We start from the raw sequence: 20,671 nt of genomic DNA, 5'->3' as shown, positions 1-20,671 counted from the left end.
ACATCACAGATATTACACAAACGGTGGTGCCACCCACGACAGGTTACAGAAATCTATTGATATAATAATCCTTTGAACTGCTTTGAATGGGGAATAGACATGCCAAATGAAAACGGTCGGTAAGTAATTAATACAGCCCCACATGGATGTCAACCATTTGCCTTGTCGTTCCTGAAAATTCCAATAAACTCCGTACGTTTCCTTTTTCATTGTTTCTCCGCCAAAAAAAAATCGTGGAAGCAAGTCATCATTTGCTGTATGGACCAAGGCCACCCTCGGAAGCATATAGTGACAGGAATACAGTAGTAATACCAGATACAGGATTCTCATTATCTTTTATTGTTGTTTTTTAAGAGACAGTGGTGCCAAGAGATGAGATGGAATAACAGCAAAAAATGAAGGAAACAACCTCACGTATTAATTTCCATCGGCGGATTACATCGACTTCTAACATGGTACAGTAATAGTGTCAATCCAAGTTTTATTTTTATAAGAAGTCTAGTAACCTAGTATTCCAATGAATAATGATTGCAGAAGTTACTTGATACATACAACAGTCACCTCGTTGTGGTGATTGTCTGTTTGTGAAAAAGAATGATTGTACATAATTACAATGCATTAAATGAGTTGTTTATTGATTTTTCTTCTCTTTTCTTTTGAAAGGCACTGGTGGTTAGTACTATGTAACTTTTTTGATGGACTTTTTCATGCAACAGATGGAGAATAATACTTTGGGAGGGTGAGTTTAAAGGTGAAATGAATAAAATGGGGCAAAAAAAAAGATGGAGAATATGCTATGATAAATCGTTTAGTTTTGCTTCCAAGGCCGAGATGGTTTCTTTGGCTTTAACTCGCCAATCCACATCTGATTTGTCAATGATAACTTGCGTGCTCGGATCTTGCTTGTCTTCAACAATCACATGATGGCTTTCTTCCCAGACTTCAACCCGTGGATGAAGAGGAACCGATATTTCTTGTTCTGAAGTGGTCGCTTTGTCTTGTATGTAAGTCTCCATCGTCGTCGTCTTGTCATCTGTAGCTTCTAGTGCCGGCACAGGTTTACTGGTGATATCACTGATATGGGCCGCTGCCGGTTCCTTGGGCTGTTTGCGAAACAGATGTCGCAAGGATTTGCCTTGGGCCGGCGTGGGGACGGAAAGGTGTTGTTGCTGATTTTGGGTGCTGCCACCACTGTCGTTGCTAGTGTTACTGCTGGCACTGTTGTACCGTTTTCCATTCACGTCGTCCAACGGCTTGCCCTTCATGGCAGGCGATTCTTTCTGATGTCTGCTCTGACGAGTTTTGGTATTGGTGTCCGACACATCCTGCTTTTCGCTGTAGGAGCGTGGCTTGACAGGCTCAATGAAACGGATCGCTTGGTTTTCAAGCGTGGTGGCACTGCCGTGACGCATATCTTCTTGGCGAAAGGACGACGAGAATACTTGTGGGCTGCTTACACGCGAATGGGATCCCCCGTTCCTTGATAGGTCGTCCGGTAGGAAATCTTCTTCGGCGTCGGAAGGTTCATCATGAATGTCGACGGCCAAATCCGCATGGTGATCAATGACCAACGTTGTACCACTGTCATGCTCCTTCTGCTGTAAATCATGCTGAATCGTGTTGAATAATGTGTTACGCTGAAGCTGGGTCATATCTTTGCTGGGACGATACCGTAAGTCTTCTTCACTGCGTCGACTAGCGTGTTGTCCAAATTGCAATTTTGGAAGCCGCAGTACCTGGCTGCTGGTGATGCTTGTCATGGAGAGGGTGCGCGTACGGATCCGTTTTCCAAGTTTGAACAGAGGAATCGTGGTACCATGCACTAGTACCGAGGACAAGACGATGAAAAGAACGACGGGGTTAATGACTTTGACCGACACCGGCATTTCCGGCTGTCCTTGATAGATTTTCTCCATTTGTTCTTTGGCAATTTTGGACAGAAAGACGGCACCGACCCCCATGGGGCCGAACCAACCACTGAACGCTGCTTCTCGGTAGGTCATCATGGCTGGCATCACAGGTTTAAGCAGAAGCACGATGGGCAGACGACGGAACAGGAGAATCATGATCGCGATCACCACCAGTCGCCAAGTGGCAAGTCCTAAACTGGCATCGCCGAAATCGTGCCACGGCTAAATGAATCATAGGTTACCATAAACAGCAATTGAGACGAAACATTTTCCGACCTCCCCCTCATCCAATGCATGAAATACTTGCAATGATCGCTCCAATATAGACAAAGATGGATAAGTTGAGCATCATATCAATGACATCTTGGAAATGGGCTTCCTCGGTTTGTGATCGAAACCAGTCATCCCATGAAAATGCGTTTCCTGCTGCAAAACAAGCTAGCACATCGTCGCTGCCTGAGAATCCGGTCATACTCATTAAAAACAACTAGAGGAATTTTCCAATGACAGGTTGAGTATGCCGATCAGCAGATTTGAGTAACGAAACAGTGTTATACTCAAACTTCGATCCATATTTTTTTTTGACTTACCGCCAAAGCAATGGCAAAAGATAAAAAGGAGGGTTTGTCAATCAAGTGACTATTTGTTCGTTCAATGAGTTGTTGGTCGGTTACAATGTAATATACTTTTTTATGATATCTTGTTGCCAAAGAAACTTACTTGCGTTCGGACCATTGCAAAATTTTGCGTGCGATCCATCCGACAACGATGCCAATGACGCATGACAAGGCGATCTGGAAGAGACAAGTTTCATAAATCCATTTGCCGATAGCCACTCCCACGTTGTCTTCACCAATAAGAAAAATGGCTAAAAATAAAAAGGGGAACCCCATCCCATCGTTGGCGCCACTATTATAGCCGGTGGATTTTGGTATCAGTTTCTGACAGCGTATTCACTTTTTCTCCTTGGTTACAGAGCGATGGATACCTTTCCGCTGAGAGAGCGTTTCGAATATGAGCTGGCACGTGTTTTTCGGCAAAACGTCCTTTGACTACTGAGTTGGCCAGAATCTGGATAAAATAACATATTTGAGTTTATGTAATTATTTTTTTCTGCCCATGGACAGTCCAAATGGAGTGGGTGCATACAGGGTCTGTGGGGCAAACGCATGCAGCAATCACCAATGACTCTAACTAAAAAAGAATTATACCAAAAAGAAACAAAAAAATGATTAGATTTACGGGGATAACTGAGGGGTCAGTTGCAGTAGATCAAAAAGAAAGAAAGTAAGAAGGAAGGAAGGTGAGAAACGGGAGCTTACATAGTTGATAGGTGGCACCATCCACCAGATAAATAGTCCGCTAACGAGCCACATGAAGATCATGACAGGTAACAACAGCATCAGCATGGTAAGCCATTCCTTCTTTAAATAATGCCTATTTTTTTCTATCATGTTACGTTTTGTTATGCCAAGACATTTGGGGGAAAAAAGGGTGATTCAAAAAAAAATCACACTGTACTTTGGTAATTCAATGCCGACAGCCATCACCTAATACTTGCAAGATAAATCATTTGATATTCTGCAAAAAGCAAGTGGGCACCGCCGCAACAGCGGCGTGTCAGACGTTAAAAAAAATAATACCTGGATAGCAATAATACATCGTGACAGTTGCTTAGTGATTTCATCGTTATCCTTCCAATTGTATGGATTAATTGCATTGGATACCAGCGGACCTGCAATAATGCCGACAATAACAGCGACAACTATGCGAATCCGGTATCGGTTAACAAAAAATAATGAGATGGATATATTCCCGGTACACGGTTTACGTACACGCTTCGGAGAGAAAACATCGTTCTTTGAGGAACATGGATACGAAGCCAAAGAAAACGATAAATCCGCTAAGGACTGCGATAGCCACCGTGAAAGCTGAAAACTCGCCCGGTATCAAATCGACAGACATCGTATACTGCGCAAGAGGCGAATCGGTCGACTGGTCTGTAAAAATACGGGCAAAAAATGGAACAGAAAATGATAAGAAACAAAAGAGAAAAGAATACCAATGGTATATAAAAGATCAAAGTAAGAGAAAAAGGAAAGGAAAGCGACGCCCAACATATTTCGCAATGGGCTGGGATTTAATTATCCAGATGGATTACGTCGTTGGTTCAGGGACATAACAAAAGCGTTCCCAATTTATACTTTACATATTGCATGTATTTTCTTGTCCTTTTTTTTCCCTTCTACACAGCACTAGTTATTTCCGTTGTCATTTCTAGACCGTTATGAAGTCAGTTCATTGTATTTTCAATCACGGTCGCTTTGATGATCAGTATACCCTGGAATTGGACGGTTTCGTATGTTGTCATTTTTGCTTTTGTTTTTTTTTTTTTTTTTTCGTTTTGTCTCTCATTTGTCGAGACGCAGCAAATTCATTAGTTTTCTTTTTATTTTGGTAGATTTCGCAGCAAGAATACTTTGCCACCATGAATTCATTCAATAATGTCGCTCGACGCCACCGACCACCACCGTCGCTGCAATCCGGAGTGTCGACGGGTTTGATTGTATGCATCGGCACCACCATGATTAGTGCTGTGATTGTGGCGATGCGATATCAACAACCGATGCCACTGGTGATGTCGCTTCCTTTGTTGCTTTTACTGTTGAGTGTAACCATTGTAGCATGGCGACGGAGGCAGAAAGCCAAGGTAAATCCGACATTATGAATAAAGATGACAAAACACATTAATTGACATTTCGAATAGTTTGAATGCGCTATATTGCATTTGTGTTCTTGCATGAATGCTACAGAAAATGTGCGTGGTATTAACTATCGACTTTCGAAATTACCTCCTGAACAATGTGTGTCTTTGCCGATGTCTGTTCCTCAAACTTTAACAAGATCCGGCTATTCTTATGCAAGTACTTCCTGCAGATCGTTTTTGGTTTCCTTTTTTTCTCTTATTATTGGGGATCCGGTTTGTTTTAACCCTGTGATTTCTGGTGGGGAATTTGCATTTCCCCCTTGTTTTCGTTTTTATCACCCAATTTTTTTTTTCTTGCGTCTACCCCTTAAACTCTTTTTTTTCTTTGCTTTTTTTTCATTAATCTTATGCTTTTGGTTTACTTTAATTCTTTTTTATGCTGCAGAGTATGTTTTATTGGACAGTCAGAATTTATACGTGCTTGTTGTTTTATAGGCCATCACCATTGAATTTGACGATAGATATAATTTATTACACCATTTTGCAAACAACAGCAACAACAACCATCCGTTGAAAGGCTTCCAGCCATCGAATCACCTCCTTCCATCGTACAGTCTCCCCTCCACCTCCCCACCTTCTTATCCACAGTCACACGTTTACCCCCAATGGCCAGCCCACGCGTATCAACCCGATGAAAAGATCTAAATCACCGCTTTTCACTCTCATCTCTTATTCCGCGCACTTTGCCCTCGTTAACACCTTTTCACAGTTAAACATCGCTATGCGTAATACCATACAGTCTGTGACTTTTTGACCGTAGAAATACAGTGCCTTGCTTTAATTATTGCTCAAAAATCACATGTTCTCAGCTGCCTCAGTTTGTGCTGCGCCGATCGAAGCAAAAGTGCCATGGATGCTTCTTTTGATAATCCGAAAACAACTTGCATACAAAATTTCTATTGAATGATGGTTAATGCCGTATTTGCGGATGATCACCGCTGCATGCAAGGAATTCCAGATACCCTGTGCCAATACAGTATCGTATAGGACTGTGGGGTACTGCTTTTAAAGTTGTACATGCATGATCATTGCTCTTTTCGTTTGATGAACGGGGTTTTCTGTAATGGATGGTGATGCCATGAAACTTGTAACCTTTTTTTTTAATTTTGATGCTGAAACGGTTCCAGAAGTTGTTGCTGATAAAAATGGGTTCTATTCAGTGGAGGAGGCTTCTTATTTGAGTGCAGGATCTGAGACACGTTATGCCAGGGCACTGGGATCCAATGAGCAGATAAAATACAGTTTATCCAACTGGAAGCCACAAACATTTAAAATCAAATGATAAAAGCGGAGAAGTAGCCATCCAGATATGAGTGGTCAGAGAGATAAAAGGCTAAAAGAAGGATAACAAGTCAGATTGTGTAGTCAAAGAAAAGTAAAGTGGACAGTCAATATGGCAGTGTATCAGTATTTATATGTTACTCAATTGCCTGTAAATATGGACAGCCCCCAAACTAAGGGACAATGGCAGGCTATTCAGTGTCATTAAGCGTAGGTCTACGTGCAATGCACTGTAACAAAAGTAGGGCGACAATACAAGCAGGATACAAGAAGCCAGCTGGAATGAGATTTCAGTTTCTGCAATAACTACCAAAATTTTTTTGTTGAAAAAAAACGATCCAAAAAAAATCATCGGGTTTTCAAAATCAGGAAAGGTGATTCATGTTGACAATGACCTGAACAAAACTTTTTTCGGAAACCCAACCGTGAATCGCTCGCCAACAGATTGGGTGATTTGAGAAAATCACGCCATGTGGAATGGCTGCAGTTTTCCTTTTCCTTGTCTTTCTGCCACAAGATGTAGCATTCATTCCAGCCACTTTTTTTCCCGTTAAATAAAAGAAAACAAGTGTTTCATCTTCGATTACAATCATTGTTTGATTCGTATCATATGTTTGGCTGCAACGACTTTTGACTGAGCACCAGGAAAATAGTCAATGTCCATGGCATGGGGTGCTTGTCTCATTCGGATCTACGGCCATTCAACGGTACTGGCATCATCGGGATGAAGTGTCAGCATCAGACGTCTTGGTAAAAAGCGGGTTATGCCACTGGTATGGTAGCAATGATAGGGGCATTACCGGAGAAACTGGCGGAACAAGAGCGATATCACGGATCCGGTCTTTATTCCGTATTGAAACACATGCAGAAATACATTTACCTAAATTGATCTATCCTATATCACGTTTATTAATCTGGAGTTTTATATCCTTACACTGTAGGCAATGGCATTCAATCGCTCGCTGGTTACAAAACTTTTGCACGGTTCCACGTTTCATCTCGCATTTGTATCCGGGAGACCAGTGTACACTACTGCTTTTAATCTGAAGCCTATTTATCCCCTCTTTAAGCATTAATAAATCTTTCTATGCTGTATCAAAAGTTTTTCGCAACAGTGAGTCAATGGGTCCGTTGAACGGTTGTGGTGACGGTGATGCAGTGCCCTGAAAAAAAATGGAGCAAGCGCAAAAGGTGATTGGAAATCACCCGGGGCAATTGAATCCACGATTAAATGTTATTGGAAGATGGCGCTGGGATGACGTATACTTTATATGGTGCGCGGGAACGTGATTGGTTCAATTGATAAGTGTGGTGGGTTTTGGGTAGTTGACGAGTGTTGCACTCAACTGATCCCCCAGCACACACACACACACTGAACCTCAGCCCTTCCTCACATATAATTTTTTTTATATAACTCTTTTTTGGGTACTTTTTTTTCTCTCCTCCCTTTCTCCCCTTTTCTCTTTATCACTCGTCTCCTTGTATACACATACAAACACCCACACACATCTGTTCACCTAAATCAACAGTTTCAACTCACATCAACTACACACCCAACTCACATCTTACCCGCAGCAGTTGGTTTTTTTCTACATCTCCAATTTTTTTCTTTTTTTTCTTTCTTTTTCTTGCAAGCGTTCTATTGCTAGCAGATTTTTACCTTCCCCCCAAAAAATAGTCGTTTACTGTTCTCCATCGTTACCATCTGACCATGCGAGAACCCAACTTGTCTTTCCCTGCCCAAAGTCGAGCCGCCGTTTGCATTACTTCGGCTCTTTATGATAGAAGAGCTCTCGATTGCACCGCCACTTTGCCGCTTATTAATTCGCTTACTCATCTGGCTTATCTTACTTCTACCTCGCCTCGCATTAGAGAAATCCTAGTGCTGGATGGAGGCCTGGAACGGTTGGTGCGCATCTTGTCTCCTCAACACCAGTATACCGATCGCCGAAGCTTGTGGAAATGGTCATTGGCGTTCCAGTGCATCGTCAATGTCGGCGTCAGAGGCACCGAACAGATTCGAACCAAAGTCGTCGAAGCAGGCACCATCCCCATTGTGCTGCGTGTGCTCGAAAATTTTCTCAAAGCACTCGAATTAGTCCGACAGGACAAGCGAGGCGACAGTGCATCCCTTTTGCGAAGAACCGCCTTCCACGCCGATACAATGACCAACAATCATTCATTATTAGGTTGGTATTCCGACTGTATTGCAGCGCATCACCTGAAAAATAAAGAAGCAGAGGAACAGAAATACTAATTTTGAGGTTTGTATTTTAGCCACCACCGCTCCACAAACTGTATTTTCACCATCGTCGAACCTTGAATCAGCTTCCTCATGTACAACAACCACATCTTCATCCAACACGTCTACTACTGCTGCTTCCTCTTCTTCTTCTTCTTCTTCTTCTTCCCCTTCGTCATCATCATCGATACCCTCTTCTCATGCCGATTCGGCTTCACGGCCACAGCGTACTACTACTTCGTCCGTCATCCGACGATCGACTTTTCCCTATGTGAAGATGGACCCCGCGCAACGGCGACGTAACCGGGTTAACAGGGAAACAAGCCGTTCTGTATCGACTTGGCAGGATCCAAGGGTGCCTCACATTGATAACATTTTTTACCGAGAGGAAGATATCCTCTTGTCTCTGCAATTGCTTGCCTACCTCTCCAAATATCCCCACATCCGCAATTTATTCCATACCGCCTATGATCGCAATGTATTTTCAGTCGTGGAAAAATTCTGCCATCGCTTGCACCCCAACGCCATTCAGTATTGGGCAGGTGTAATTATGCGGAATGCATGCCGGAAAGATGAAACACGAGGCGGCACTCGTCGATGTGCCAACATGGCTTGTGGGAAATGGGAAACTCAGCCGCGTGAATTTGCCAAATGTCGCCGGTGTCGCAAAGCCAAATACTGCAGCAAGGATTGCCAGAGCAAAGCATGGACGGATGGTCACCGTTGGTGGTGTGTGGAACGTCACGCCACCGCTCCGAGAGAAGGCGAGCAAGGCGAATCGACTCGACCGTCCGCGACCTCAGTGCCGTCAGCATCACAACAAGTCATGGCGGATGCACCGGCTGAATCCAGCGATTCCGCTACCGACAGTAATAACGATCACCAACGAAGCAATGCTATTGTCGTTAGCAACCTGCCTTCGTCGTTATCCAGTCACGGTCACAGCGATATGACGATGATCGAGCAAGACCTTGGTGATCGTACCCAACCTGGTTCAGCTGAACGGTCAGAAAGCCGAGGTCTTATTATGGATATGGGTGTTCATATGGAATTGTGAATTCAATCTATGGTTGTATACGTACATTCTCTCTAGTTAACTTTTTTTTTTCTTTTCCTGCTATCTTTCTATCTTTTTATCTCTCTTGTTTTGATGCTCATTTGTTTCTTTCATTTATCCTATCCTCTTCTTTTTTTTTATCCAGTTTTTTTATATGCTTATTGTTCTTTTGGTTCTTTTTTTTTATTCCGCATCTTATTATGATCATCATAACGACGATGAAGTTCATTTTCGTTGCCGGATGTGCTTGATCAAACCTTGCACTTAAAGTTTTACATCAAATTCACCGCTAGTTTGGATTCCCTCTCATTCCCTTCTCACCCCCCTTTTTTTTCGGCGTTAGTTGCGTTATTTCAATTAACCACTTATATTTATTAAGACTGATTCAAGAAAAACGCTGCTTGCAAGCCCAAAAAAAAAGAAACTTGCTCCCTTCTATATTTTTGACGTGTTTGGCTCATGGATAGAATATGGTGCGATACATATTGCTTCTTCGGAGGCACAGCGTTGCCTATCCAGTTTCAGAACGGTTGGTGACCATGGCATGGCGGCACCAAGACGACCCGCATTTCCCACGGGACCAGGTTGCCTCTTCTGTTTCATGTTACAGCTTTACTGCGAATATAAGGAAAAATAAAAAAAGGTGGCTCTCATCACTTGAATCGCTCTGCAAAAATTGGCCAATAGACGTTTATGGTAAAAAGTGCAAGTCATCTGGTCCAGGCCTTGTCTCCACGCCAGTATCCGCCAAAGATCGTCTCGTATCACTTGCAGCAAGATCCATGACTTGCACATATGCCATTACAGGCCACTTGTTATGTCATCATGATACCAAAAATAGAGACCGCTTCAACTGACACGCACACGGTTACAGGCCATCCATCTGGTTCACAAAAACGCGCAGTTGCAGCTGATATGCGGTTGCGTTTTACGCAATGTCACGCGGATAGCCGCTTAAGCCGTTAAAGTCGTCCCAAGAACTCTTGCAAAGACTATTATCAAACGGAGACATGAATCGGCCGGCTGCGTGTTCTCGGCAGATTTTTACTGTATGATCATATTAGTTTCGCGCTTATATAATTGAATAGATGATGTATAAAGTGTACATTGTAGGTTCCAATGATTCGAGATCGCATTATCTGATCGCACTGATATAACTGTTACGCTCGGGTCGAGTTTGTGACGTAGCATGCAATTTAATTTGGTGCCCGCCGACTTACGATTCTGCGACTTTTCCGTTCCTTTTTCTTTTTCTATTGGCTTGTCCGAGTTGTCCTGACTGCCATGGCAGAGAAACCGTTACCTGTCACGCCTTCAGCGCCTTCAGGGTCGTCATCTTGGCCTCTTTCCAGTTCGGGCACGACAACACTACCTTCCATGGCTCCTCGTGACGAGATCGCTCGCTCACTGGCTCCGCTTATTGCTGTGGTAGCGAGTCAGGATGCAGAAGAAATTTGTCAAAGCAATCATATTCCTACCTTTGCCGATTTTATCAAACCTTTCGGCAATATGATTCAAGGCCGAGGTTTGCCTTAACCAATGCGCTTTGTTACAGCATGCCATGTGCTTATTTCTGTCCATTGTCTTGTAGTTTCGCCTCGCGACTGGCAAGGCACGCCCATCGCCATCGATAATTTCAACGTCCGCTTCAGACGTATCGACCGTCTCGACGAACCCAACGCTTCATCCTTACTCAGTGTTGTCAGCGATTACGTGAAAGCGTCCCATGAGCCCAAAGATTCCACTCAACAGCAGCAACATATCAAAACACGTGCCGATGTGGGCGACGCTTATCTCGACAGTAAGCCCTAAAAGTTTGTGATGTGTCATGCCTCCCCGTGTTGCTCAAAAATTGTATCCTGCCATAGCCCCACTGGACATGGTGACACCGTGGTATGCCGATTTCCGTCGTTTAATTCTCTCCTATCGAGGCATTGCCGAGCACGAAACGTTTGATCATCCTGTAGCGACCCTGATCGTCATTTCCTCCGCCAACCCAGATCCTATGGGAACCATTATGCAGTTGTACAATCCTAATATTCCTTCATTCACCGTCGACAAGCCTTATGTGGATCCTAATATTTTACGTTTCTACCTTCTCCTTCACGACCCTCATAAAACGACACTGGAACAGTAAGTGATTGGATAACTTTCAACTCGTTCATGCAGAAAGAGATGACTCATTTTAGTTGGGCTTGATCACAGCTCCCAGAGTGTATTTGAAAAGATGAAGCGGACCTTTGGTCTACATTGTCACATGCTGACCATCAATTCCCGACCTCGACCGCCAGCGACAGATTTCTTTGATGAGTTGGCGAACAATGATGTGATGGCCGAAGATCACATACGCATGATCTGGGAAAAGGAATTAAATGAATCTCAATCTATTGAAACAAAGCTTCAGATGTATGCGGACCAACCCAACTTTTCGCATCAGAGCCAGTTAGTCCCGCTCTCACCGGCGTTATCGGGCGCCAGCTCAGATTTGGTCCGTTCGAACGCTACCTCACCTTCTATCAGTGGACTGCCGAGCAATACCGTTCATTCCACTGATCTTCAGGTGGGTCCGCTGGAGATGAATGAATCAGATGAGGCGTTATCTTCCAAACCATCACCCACCGAAGGACAACTCATCAGTGATGCCGATTCTCCCGCTGTGCAGTACGGACGATATTTCACTGACGATGATATCGAAGCCACACGGTCCATGGTCAAAGAACTCGTGGTGCAAAGTCTGATCCCGTTTATGGAAAGAAACATCCAACACTGGAATGAACAGGTGGCATCAGCGCGACGTGGATTAACCGGTCGATTATTTGGTGCGAGTCGTCGTTTCTTTGGTACATCCTCACGCACCGCGTCTCCTCAGTCCATGCAAACCATTCCCGCCACCGGTCCCAATGTACCGCCAGGCATGACGACTGTGATGATGTATGTAGGTGTAATCGACTCGTGCACACAGCAGCAGAGCAATACATCCATCGGACAGAAAAAATATAAATAGTGGCGATGATTGTATTGATATGGATGGTTCTGGCTTGTTAGATACCCTTACGCTGCACCTGAGGCTCAAATGAGAAAACTGGCCGATTACGCTTTCATGATTCGTGACTACAAATTTGCACACGCCATTTACGATACCGTTCGCCGTGACTATGCAACTGAAAAGGCATACAAATACCATGCTGGTACACAGGTACATTTGGGCATATGTGCAGGCTGCTACGACGTTGGAGGTTGATTTGGGATGCTTGGTGTGTAGGAAATGATTGGCCTCTGCCAACTGATCATGAATCAACCGTTGGCAAGTAAAAATGATGTGGACCGTAATTTCGAATTGGCAGTCCAGCAGTATCTTGGTCGTTGCCGATCGCCATTCTATGCCACGCGGACGACTGTCATGTACTACGAGCTCCTGAAAGCGCGACGCATGTGGCGAGAAATACCTACCGCATTAGTGAGAATGACCGGCGAAGATTCGGATTTAAGGTCAGCCCTGTTTCTTGAGCAGGCGGCACATTGCTTCTTGAGAGCGCCTCGACCTTTAGTTCGAAAATATGGCTTTCATCTAGTCATGGCAGGGCATCGGTATGGCAAGGCAGCTCAGGTAAGTGACCGTGAGATTGGCGTGTAATGTTCGTATTTCAATACTAAATCAACCATCCTTCAGCGTCACCATGCATTTCGATGTTATAAAATGGCATCGTTTATATTGACTGGAGACCAGTGGTCGGTTGCCAAGAACCATGTCCAGTTTGCTCTCGGACGACAAGCATTCCATCTCGGTCATTTGGAAGAAGCAGTGTCCTATTTTGCGGATGTGTTGGCCGACACGAAGCAAACACCACAACAACAACTGGCTCACGTACGCGAATTTTTGTTTATCTACCGAGTAAGTGCCGTGGAGTAGTTACGTCCTGTGTGAAAAGGAAAACGACGGGTGCTAACAAAGATGCACAGCAATATACATCTCAAGCTGGCATTGACCCACTCAAAGTGTCATTGCCACACCTTGCGTTGCCGACTATCTTTGATCAGATGATTCGAATCAACCTTTTCAACAGTCAATCCAATACCGAGACGCAAGAAGAGTGGGCTGCCATGGAAATGGAACTGTTGGAAGAGAATATCACTAGTGGCTATATTGCGAAATCCAAGAAAGCATTGGCTATTGAACAACAAGACGATAATCGAGTCGTATGTGCTGTAGGAGGTAAAAATTATAAATCGCAACACCCATTGTCGGCCATTGTCACGCTAACAGAAGGATGGTTCTAGAACCGGCCATGGCCCACATTACACTTTACAATCCGTTACAAATTTCTATCCAACTAAGTCATCTTGTTTTGGGATGCAAACATCGTGCTTCTACGCAACGTGATACAAAAGAGGAAGCGGACGGAACCGCCGATCTTGATGAAACCATGCCTCAGGGTACACCTGTCACGGGAACGGATATGTTGAGTTACGGCGACTTCGAGCTTCAAGCGATTCCCGACATCACACTCGAACCGCTCGAACAACGAACGGTAGGGATCGATCATTTGCTTCACAACGACTACCATGCACGAAACAGACACTGATACTGTGATGATCTTGTTAGCTCCATCTGGCCATCGTTCCTCGGCGCGAAGGATCTCTCAAAGTAACCGGGCTTCATTACACATTGAACGATCTGGTACACTCGTTCCGACCTTTCCATAAAAAGGGCAGACGATTGAATGCAACTAAAGAGCAGCGCATGACGCCGACTTACGCTCCCGATCGTACACTGGATATTCTTGTAACATCTCCCATGCCGTTGTTAGATGTTGCGTTTCATCAGATCCCCGAAACCATCCTTTCCGGCGAAGTCGTACAAGCTGTTCTCGAAATCAATAATAGAGGTCATAAAGGTCTCACAGCGCTACGCATGAAATCAAGTCATCCAAGCTTTATCTGTGTGGGGCAACCCGATGAGTTGGGCAAACGCATTTACAGTAAGTCGCTTTTATTGTCCTTTCCCAAAAGTCATCGTTCTGACGAGGTTTGCACAAATTGTAACTGCAGCTGAGAAGGACAAGGGAGGTAGTGAAACATGTCATATAGATAACCGTATCTATGACTCGAGCGTCATTTCTATCCCTCTACCCTCCGAGAACGATCGTCCCGGCATTGTCGGCCCAGGTCATACAACGCTTGTACCGCTGTGGATTCGTGGCGATCGGATCGGAAAACACTCGTTCAAATTTTTGTTTTCTTATCAGTCTGAGGTAATCAATGACAATCCAAGGAAGAAAGACAAGGGAAAACAAAATGTCAACTCAACAGAGATTTTGAATCTACAGGAAGAGAATACCGCCATTGCACATCGTACGCTACGGTATGCTCTGGGTGTTCAGGTATTACCCTCGTTAAAGATCAACGCATTTACCCGACCGAGCACGACTGGCACCAATGAATTCATTCTGGGTATTGAGGTAACGGCTGTCTCACTGCATATAGCGCATCAAGTTGATAATGTTCTGAATTATTCACGGCGGTTGATAGATTGAAAACTTGCAAACGGTGGCAAATTTTGACCTTACCCAGCTGACACTCGCCAGTCCTGCATGGACCATCGTTCCGCTAAGTATTAATATGGAATCAAAGTAAGATAATGATAGGTGATCCGACTGTCATCAACTGATTTGTTATCTAACGTCATGTATTTTTGCTAGAGACGATATTCAAGAAAAAGCAACAGTGCCGGCACGACAAACGTCATTTGCTTACTATAAAATCAAGCGAATCGAGAGTGTTGATTTGGCCAAACACAGTGATTCGCCCGAAGCATGGACTTCGAATGCTCTGGAAGCATTGTTGAACAATGATGCCGACCGGTCAGTCGCACCACCGCCCCTGGATTTGCATATCAGCAAGCTGGCATTCGTAAGTTTTTGGTAGTCAAGGCATCTTACCGCAGGAACCATAGTAACAAAACCATAATGTTTCACAGAAAGGATCTGGCATCGCTTTTGATACGGCACCCTTGAAATCGTTTGCTTTCAATTCGCGCATGCACTGGCGATTATCGAATCTGAAATCGACATTTCCAAATATCGCGGAAGATCAGTACGGCAAGCGATTCACTATGTATACCACGAATGATGTGGATCTGACCATTTATTGGGACGTTTCTAATATGCAACGACATGGACATCATTATATTATTGGCGTTAATTTGGGTGTGGTTCAAAACCCATTCCAAGGAACCATAGGTGGTGCAGGTCGAAAGTCAACAAGTCGAACCATGTTTGAAGCCACAGCCAAAGAACGGACGGCACTGATCGCTAGTCTTACCAAGAACAAAGCATTACAGGACGAAAGTCCCATCAAGCTCATGGTGAAAGCCATTGACCGGTACGAGCATGACTTCAACGTCAAAGGGTAGGTAGCGCGATATATGAATACCGTTCATTGAAAGGTTATTAATGTATCGTACCTATCATATCAGTCACTTGAGAGTCCCCATTGAGATTGTGCTCAGGAATTGCTCCTGGAACAAGACGACCAATTATACGTTACAGATGATTTCCTGGTCCGATAGTAAGGCGATGCAATCGCCGAAAATGTAAGTTATCCCTTGGGAGGAGGTTTCTTTCAAAAAGAGAGACCTTGACTGGATGGTAACATATTTTTGGTTTAGCAAACCAACATTCAATATTCATCCATTCCATTGGAGTGGTACCACTGTATTCAGTGGTGTTCTGGAACCGGATGGGACTGAAACTGTACAAGCTTACGCGATATTCCAAGCCGCTGGCGTTTACGATATCAATCGATGGAAACTCACCATGCATACCTGTCAGGACGGATTGGCTTTAGAGGATGTGGAGCACTTTGTGCATCTGCCGAATCTTTCGCATATTATCACGATCGGGGACACGTCTTGAGAAGGAGAGACTACGGTTTCTAAACCAAACAAAAATTTGTACAGTCATTTCAAAGAGTAAAAAGTCGTTGGTTTGGAATTTCAAAAAAAAAAAAAAAAAAAAAAAGTGTGTTCATCCAGCCATGAAACCGTGTTCGTCATGCGATGAACCCTCGCTATTTACTGGTTGCTCCAAATGCAAAGTATCGTACGCGTACGCTTCATCAGTCATCGTCATTAATGATTCTTTTCCCAAAGCTTATTTTGTTTTATGTTGCTCTTGACAACTGACCAGAACTGCTCCATAGCGTTTAATTCAGGTGAATACGGAGGAGGATAAACGTACCTGTATCCATGGGAGTTAATATACTTTCCTACGTCGGCTGAACTATTGATAGAAGTTTTATCCATGGAAAGATAGTGTCCTTCATTTCCGGATATTTGTCCATTTCATCATGCATCGCCCTCAAGAAACTCACACAATACATGTCAACTGTCGCTGGCTGCAACCTATCAGTTGCACACTCAAATTTCCTCTTTTCTAGAACTCTCAAACCGACGTTAATTAAACCATTTGCGGATATTACCTTCCCCTAAAATTGGATGTTGCGTTCGCTGTAGTTGTAGACACTGTAACTATTGCAGGGAAGCCCTTCTTTGAAACCACACCCTGGTTTCAGAATACAGGCCGATGGCGGCTCGGTTGGTTTTTCGGCATGTAGACGTAGGGAGCGCCGGATACTTCAATCATCTGTTGTTGTTTGTTTTATCAATTTCTATGTAATGTGGAAGACTGCTTTTATCAAGAAATCACAGTTTGTTGCGAAATCCGGGTCACTATGTTCACTATTTCTTCGACAGACTGAAATTGTGCTTGTTTAATGGATAGATGACATTGAGCAGTGCTACGAGGAACATTGAGATCTACAAAGCTCTGCTCCAAAATTTCTATCATTTGAGTCACAGCAGAAGGATTCTTAATTAAATTAATCAAAGGGTGTCTTTTATGCTCTTTCTCAAGAATATGACATCAGCATGTTTTCTCTTCTTTTCTAAAATGCTCTCAGAACCTTCAAATAACGTTTGAATCTTTGAGCTGCACGACTGCGTGAATACCCAGTTGTTTCGCAGCAACAGAAGCATTCAAGCGTTTGTGGAGAAACAAATAAAAAAATCTAAGTTTTTCCATGGACTGGGAAACTGTATAAGCAAAGCTTGCCACATGACTCCACGCCAACGCTCATTGTCCTTTCATCTGCAACTGGATGCACAGGGATTCATTGGTCTCTCTGGAGTTTTTATTCATTAGGAGAATGCTTCATATAGCAAATAACTCGTCGTCAACAACTAAGATCATGCGCTCATTTTCATATTCATCATGCTCCTGCCCATCGTAGTGAAGGGAGCACATATCCATAGCTCAGCTGACATAGAAAAGTACCAATTCTCGTGGATACAGGCACGTTTACCTTCCTCCGTATTCACCTGAATTAAACTCTACTGATAACAGCTCCGATCAATTGTCAAGAGCAACGTGAAATGAAATAAAGTTTTGGAAAAAGAAACATTAATGACGAGGCCTGTTGAAGCGTGTAATATTCTGCTTTTGAGCTTCGTTTCTCATTGTGCAAAGTGGTTTGACAGGTGCCTCCACGGCAAAGATAAGAGAAAAATGCTGTTCGCACCCATCACCAGCCAATTTGGCCGGTGTTTCCGCACCCAAAGTTTTTTTCGTTTTTATTTGGGCTGTCCGCACCCATCACCAGCCAAAATTGGCTGGTGTTTCCGCATCCAAGTTTTTTTCGTTTTTTATTTGGCCTGTCCGCACCCATCACCAGCCAATTTGGCTGACGTTTCCGCACCCGTTTTTTTTGTTTTTTATTTGGCCTGTCCGCACCCATCAGCAGCCAGTTTGGCTGACGTTTCCGCACCCGTTTTTTTCGTTTTTTACTTGGCCTGTCCGCACCCATCACCAGCCAATTTGGCTGACGTTTCCGCACCCAAAGTTTTCTTCGTTTTTTACTTGGCCTGTCCGCACCCATCACCAGCCAATTTGGCTGACGTTTCCGCACCCGTTTTTTTGGTTTTTTATTTGGCCTGTCCGCACCCATCAGCAGCCAATTTGGCTGACGTTTCCGCACCCGTTTTTTTTCGTTTTTTACTTGGCCTGTCCGCACCCATCACCAGCCAATTTGGCTGGTGTTTCCGCACCCAAAGTTTTTTTCGTTTTTATTTGGGCTGTCCGCACCCATCACCAGCCAAAATTGGCTGGTGTTTCCGCATCCAAGTTTTTTTCGTTTTTTATTTGGCCTGTCCGCACCCATCACCAGCCAATTTGGCTGACGTTTCCGCACCCAAAGTTTTTTTCGTTTTTTACTTGGCCTGTCCGCACCCATCACCAGCCAATTTGGCTGGTGTTTCCGCACCCAAGTTTTTTTCGTTTTTTATTTGGGCTGTCCGCACCCATCAGCAGCCAATTTGGCTGACGTTTCCGCACCCGTTTTTTTCGTTTTTATTTGGCCTGTCCGCACCCATCAGCAGCCAATTTGGCTGGTGTTTCTGCACCCAAAAATTTTTTTTTTTGTTTTGTACTTGGCCTGTCCGCACCCATCAGCAGCCAATTTGGCTGACGTTTCCGCACCCAAGTTTTTTTCGTTTTTTATTTGGGCTGTCCGCACCCATCACCAGCCAATTTGGCTGGTGTTTCCGCACCCGTTTTTTTCGTTTTTTACTTGGCCTGTCCGCACCCATCACCAGCCAATTTGGCTGACGTTTCCGCACCCGTTTTTTTGGTTTTTTATTTGGCCTGTCCGCACCCATCAGCAGCCAGTTTGGCTGACGTTTCCGCACCCGTTTTTTTCGTTTTTTACTTGGCCTGTCCGCACCCATCACCAGCCAATTTGGCTGACGTTTCCGCACCCGTTTTTTTGGTTTTTTATTTGGCCTGTCCGCACCCATCAGCAGCCAGTTTGGCTGACGTTTCCGCACCCGTTTTTTTCGTTTTTTACTTGGCCTGTCCGCACCCATCACCAGCCAATTTGGCTGACGTTTCCGCACCCAAAGTTTTCTTCGTTTTTTACTTGGCCTGTCCGCACCCATCACCAGCCAATTTGGCTGACGTTTCCGCACCCGTTTTTTTGGTTTTTTATTTGGCCTGTCCGCACCCATCAGCAGCCAATTTGGCTGACGTTTCCGCACCCGTTTTTTTCGTTTTTTACTTGGCCTGTCCGCACCCATCACCAGCCAATTTGGCTGACGTTTCCGCACCCAAAGTTTTTTTCGTTTTTTACTTGGCCTGTCCGCACCCATCAGCAGCCAATTTGGCTGGTGTTTCCGCACCCAAAAAATTTTTTTTTTGTTTTTTATTTGGGCTGTCCACACCCATCAGCAGCCAATTTGGCTGACGTTTCCGCACCCGTTTTTTTCGTTTTTTATTTGAGCTGTCCGCACCCATCACCAGCCAATTTGGCTGACGTTTCCGCACCCAAAGTTTTTTTTGTTTTTTATTTGGGCTGTCCACACCCATCACCAGCCAATTTGGCTGACGTTTCCGCACCCGTTTTTTTCGTTTTTTATTTGAGCTGTCCGCACCCATCACCAGCCAATTTGGCTGACGTTTCCGCACCCAAAGTTTTTTTCGTTTTTTACTTGGCCTGTCCGCACCCATCACCAGCCAATTTGGCTGGTGTTTCCGCACCCAAGTTTTTTTCGTTTTTTATTTGGGCTGTCCGCACCCATCACCAGCCAATTTGGCTGACGTTTCCGCACCCGTTTTTTTGGTTTTTTATTTGGCCTGTCCGCACCCATCAGCAGCCAATTTGGCTGACGTTTCCGCACCCGTTTTTTTTCGTTTTTTACTTGGCCTGTCCGCACCCATCACCAGCCAATTTGGCTGACGTTTCCGCACCCAAAGTTTTTTTCGTTTTTTACTTGGCCTGTCCGCACCCATCAGCAGCCAATTTGGCTGGTGTTTCCGCACCCAAAAAAATTTTTTTTTGTTTTTTATTTGGGCTGTCCACACCCATCAGCAGCCAATTTGGCTGACGTTTCCGCACCCGTTTTTTTCGTTTTTTATTTGAGCTGTCCGCACCCATCACCAGCCAATTTGGCTGACGTTTCCGCACCCAAAGTTTTTTTTGTTTTTTATTTGGGCTGTCCACACCCATCACCAGCCAATTTGGCTGGTGTTTCCGCACCCAAAATTTTTGTTTTGTTTTTTATTTGAGCTGTCCGCACCCATCACCAGCCAATTTGGCTGGCGTTTCCGCACCCAAAGTTTTTTTCTTTGGGCGGTCCACACTCATGCCGTTTTCGGCCCGCACACTTTGTGTGATGATGTCATTGGCAATTTTTTACTCAACCCTTTTTATTGTATTTATTGGAGGTTCCCACGTTTCTTCTTGTTCTTCATAGCAAATACCAGAGAAAAGCCCACTTTGAAACGGTAAACGCTGGAGGGTCCAGTTGTGAAGAACAATGACTTAAGCCTAAATATTTGCAAATAAGCAAGAAGCCATATAAA

General features: G+C 44.3%; 4 protein-coding genes across 4 annotated transcripts; 3 read left to right on the top strand and 1 right to left on the bottom strand.

The window, feature by feature from the left end:
- Positions 1-617: 617 nt before the first annotated feature.
- On the bottom strand, positions 618-4,112 carry BYT42DRAFT_566635 (Sodium/hydrogen exchanger family-domain-containing protein). Its single transcript, XM_051568000.1, has 10 exons — positions 3,746-4,112; positions 3,554-3,675; positions 3,432-3,460; positions 3,233-3,347; positions 3,060-3,104; positions 2,899-2,981; positions 2,631-2,819; positions 2,501-2,549; positions 2,218-2,397; positions 618-2,132 (listed from the first exon to the last, which is right to left on the bottom strand). Exons 1-10 carry the CDS (start codon positions 3,873-3,875, stop codon positions 795-797), a joined length of 2,280 nt encoding a protein of 759 aa, XP_051424752.1. The 5' UTR covers positions 3,876-4,112; the 3' UTR covers positions 618-794.
- A 30-nt stretch (positions 4,113-4,142) lies between these two features.
- Positions 4,143-5,587, top strand: BYT42DRAFT_566631 (uncharacterized protein). Its single transcript, XM_051567999.1, has 4 exons — positions 4,143-4,269; positions 4,372-4,620; positions 4,678-4,830; positions 5,113-5,587. The coding sequence occupies exons 1-4, from the start codon at positions 4,198-4,200 to the stop codon at positions 5,320-5,322; spliced, it is 684 nt and encodes a 227-aa protein (XP_051424751.1). The 5' UTR covers positions 4,143-4,197; the 3' UTR covers positions 5,323-5,587.
- Positions 5,588-7,669: 2,082 nt separating this feature from the next.
- On the top strand, positions 7,670-9,257 carry BYT42DRAFT_613243 (uncharacterized protein; the record flags this gene model as incomplete). Its single annotated transcript, XM_051571712.1, has 2 exons — positions 7,670-8,147; positions 8,236-9,257. 2 exons carry the CDS (start codon positions 7,670-7,672, stop codon positions 9,255-9,257), a joined length of 1,500 nt encoding a protein of 499 aa, XP_051424750.1.
- A 1,879-nt stretch (positions 9,258-11,136) lies between these two features.
- BYT42DRAFT_494427 (ER-golgi trafficking TRAPP I complex 85 kDa subunit-domain-containing protein) lies at positions 11,137-15,182 on the top strand (the record flags this gene model as incomplete). Its single annotated transcript, XM_051564298.1, has 12 exons — positions 11,137-11,390; positions 11,463-12,188; positions 12,303-12,453; positions 12,520-12,864; positions 12,928-13,149; positions 13,218-13,470; positions 13,536-13,786; positions 13,861-14,252; positions 14,329-14,509; positions 14,585-14,716; positions 14,787-14,887; positions 14,957-15,182. 12 exons carry the CDS (start codon positions 11,137-11,139, stop codon positions 15,180-15,182), a joined length of 3,234 nt encoding a protein of 1,077 aa, XP_051424749.1.
- Between the last annotated feature and the right edge of the window lie 5,489 nt (positions 15,183-20,671).

This window comes from Radiomyces spectabilis (genome assembly GCF_025331425.1).
Source record: "Radiomyces spectabilis strain NRRL 2753 chromosome Unknown BYT42scaffold_5, whole genome shotgun sequence".
NCBI lineage: Eukaryota > Fungi > Mucoromycota > Mucoromycetes > Mucorales > Radiomycetaceae > Radiomyces > Radiomyces spectabilis.
This window is presented reverse-complemented; position numbering and strand designations above follow the sequence as displayed.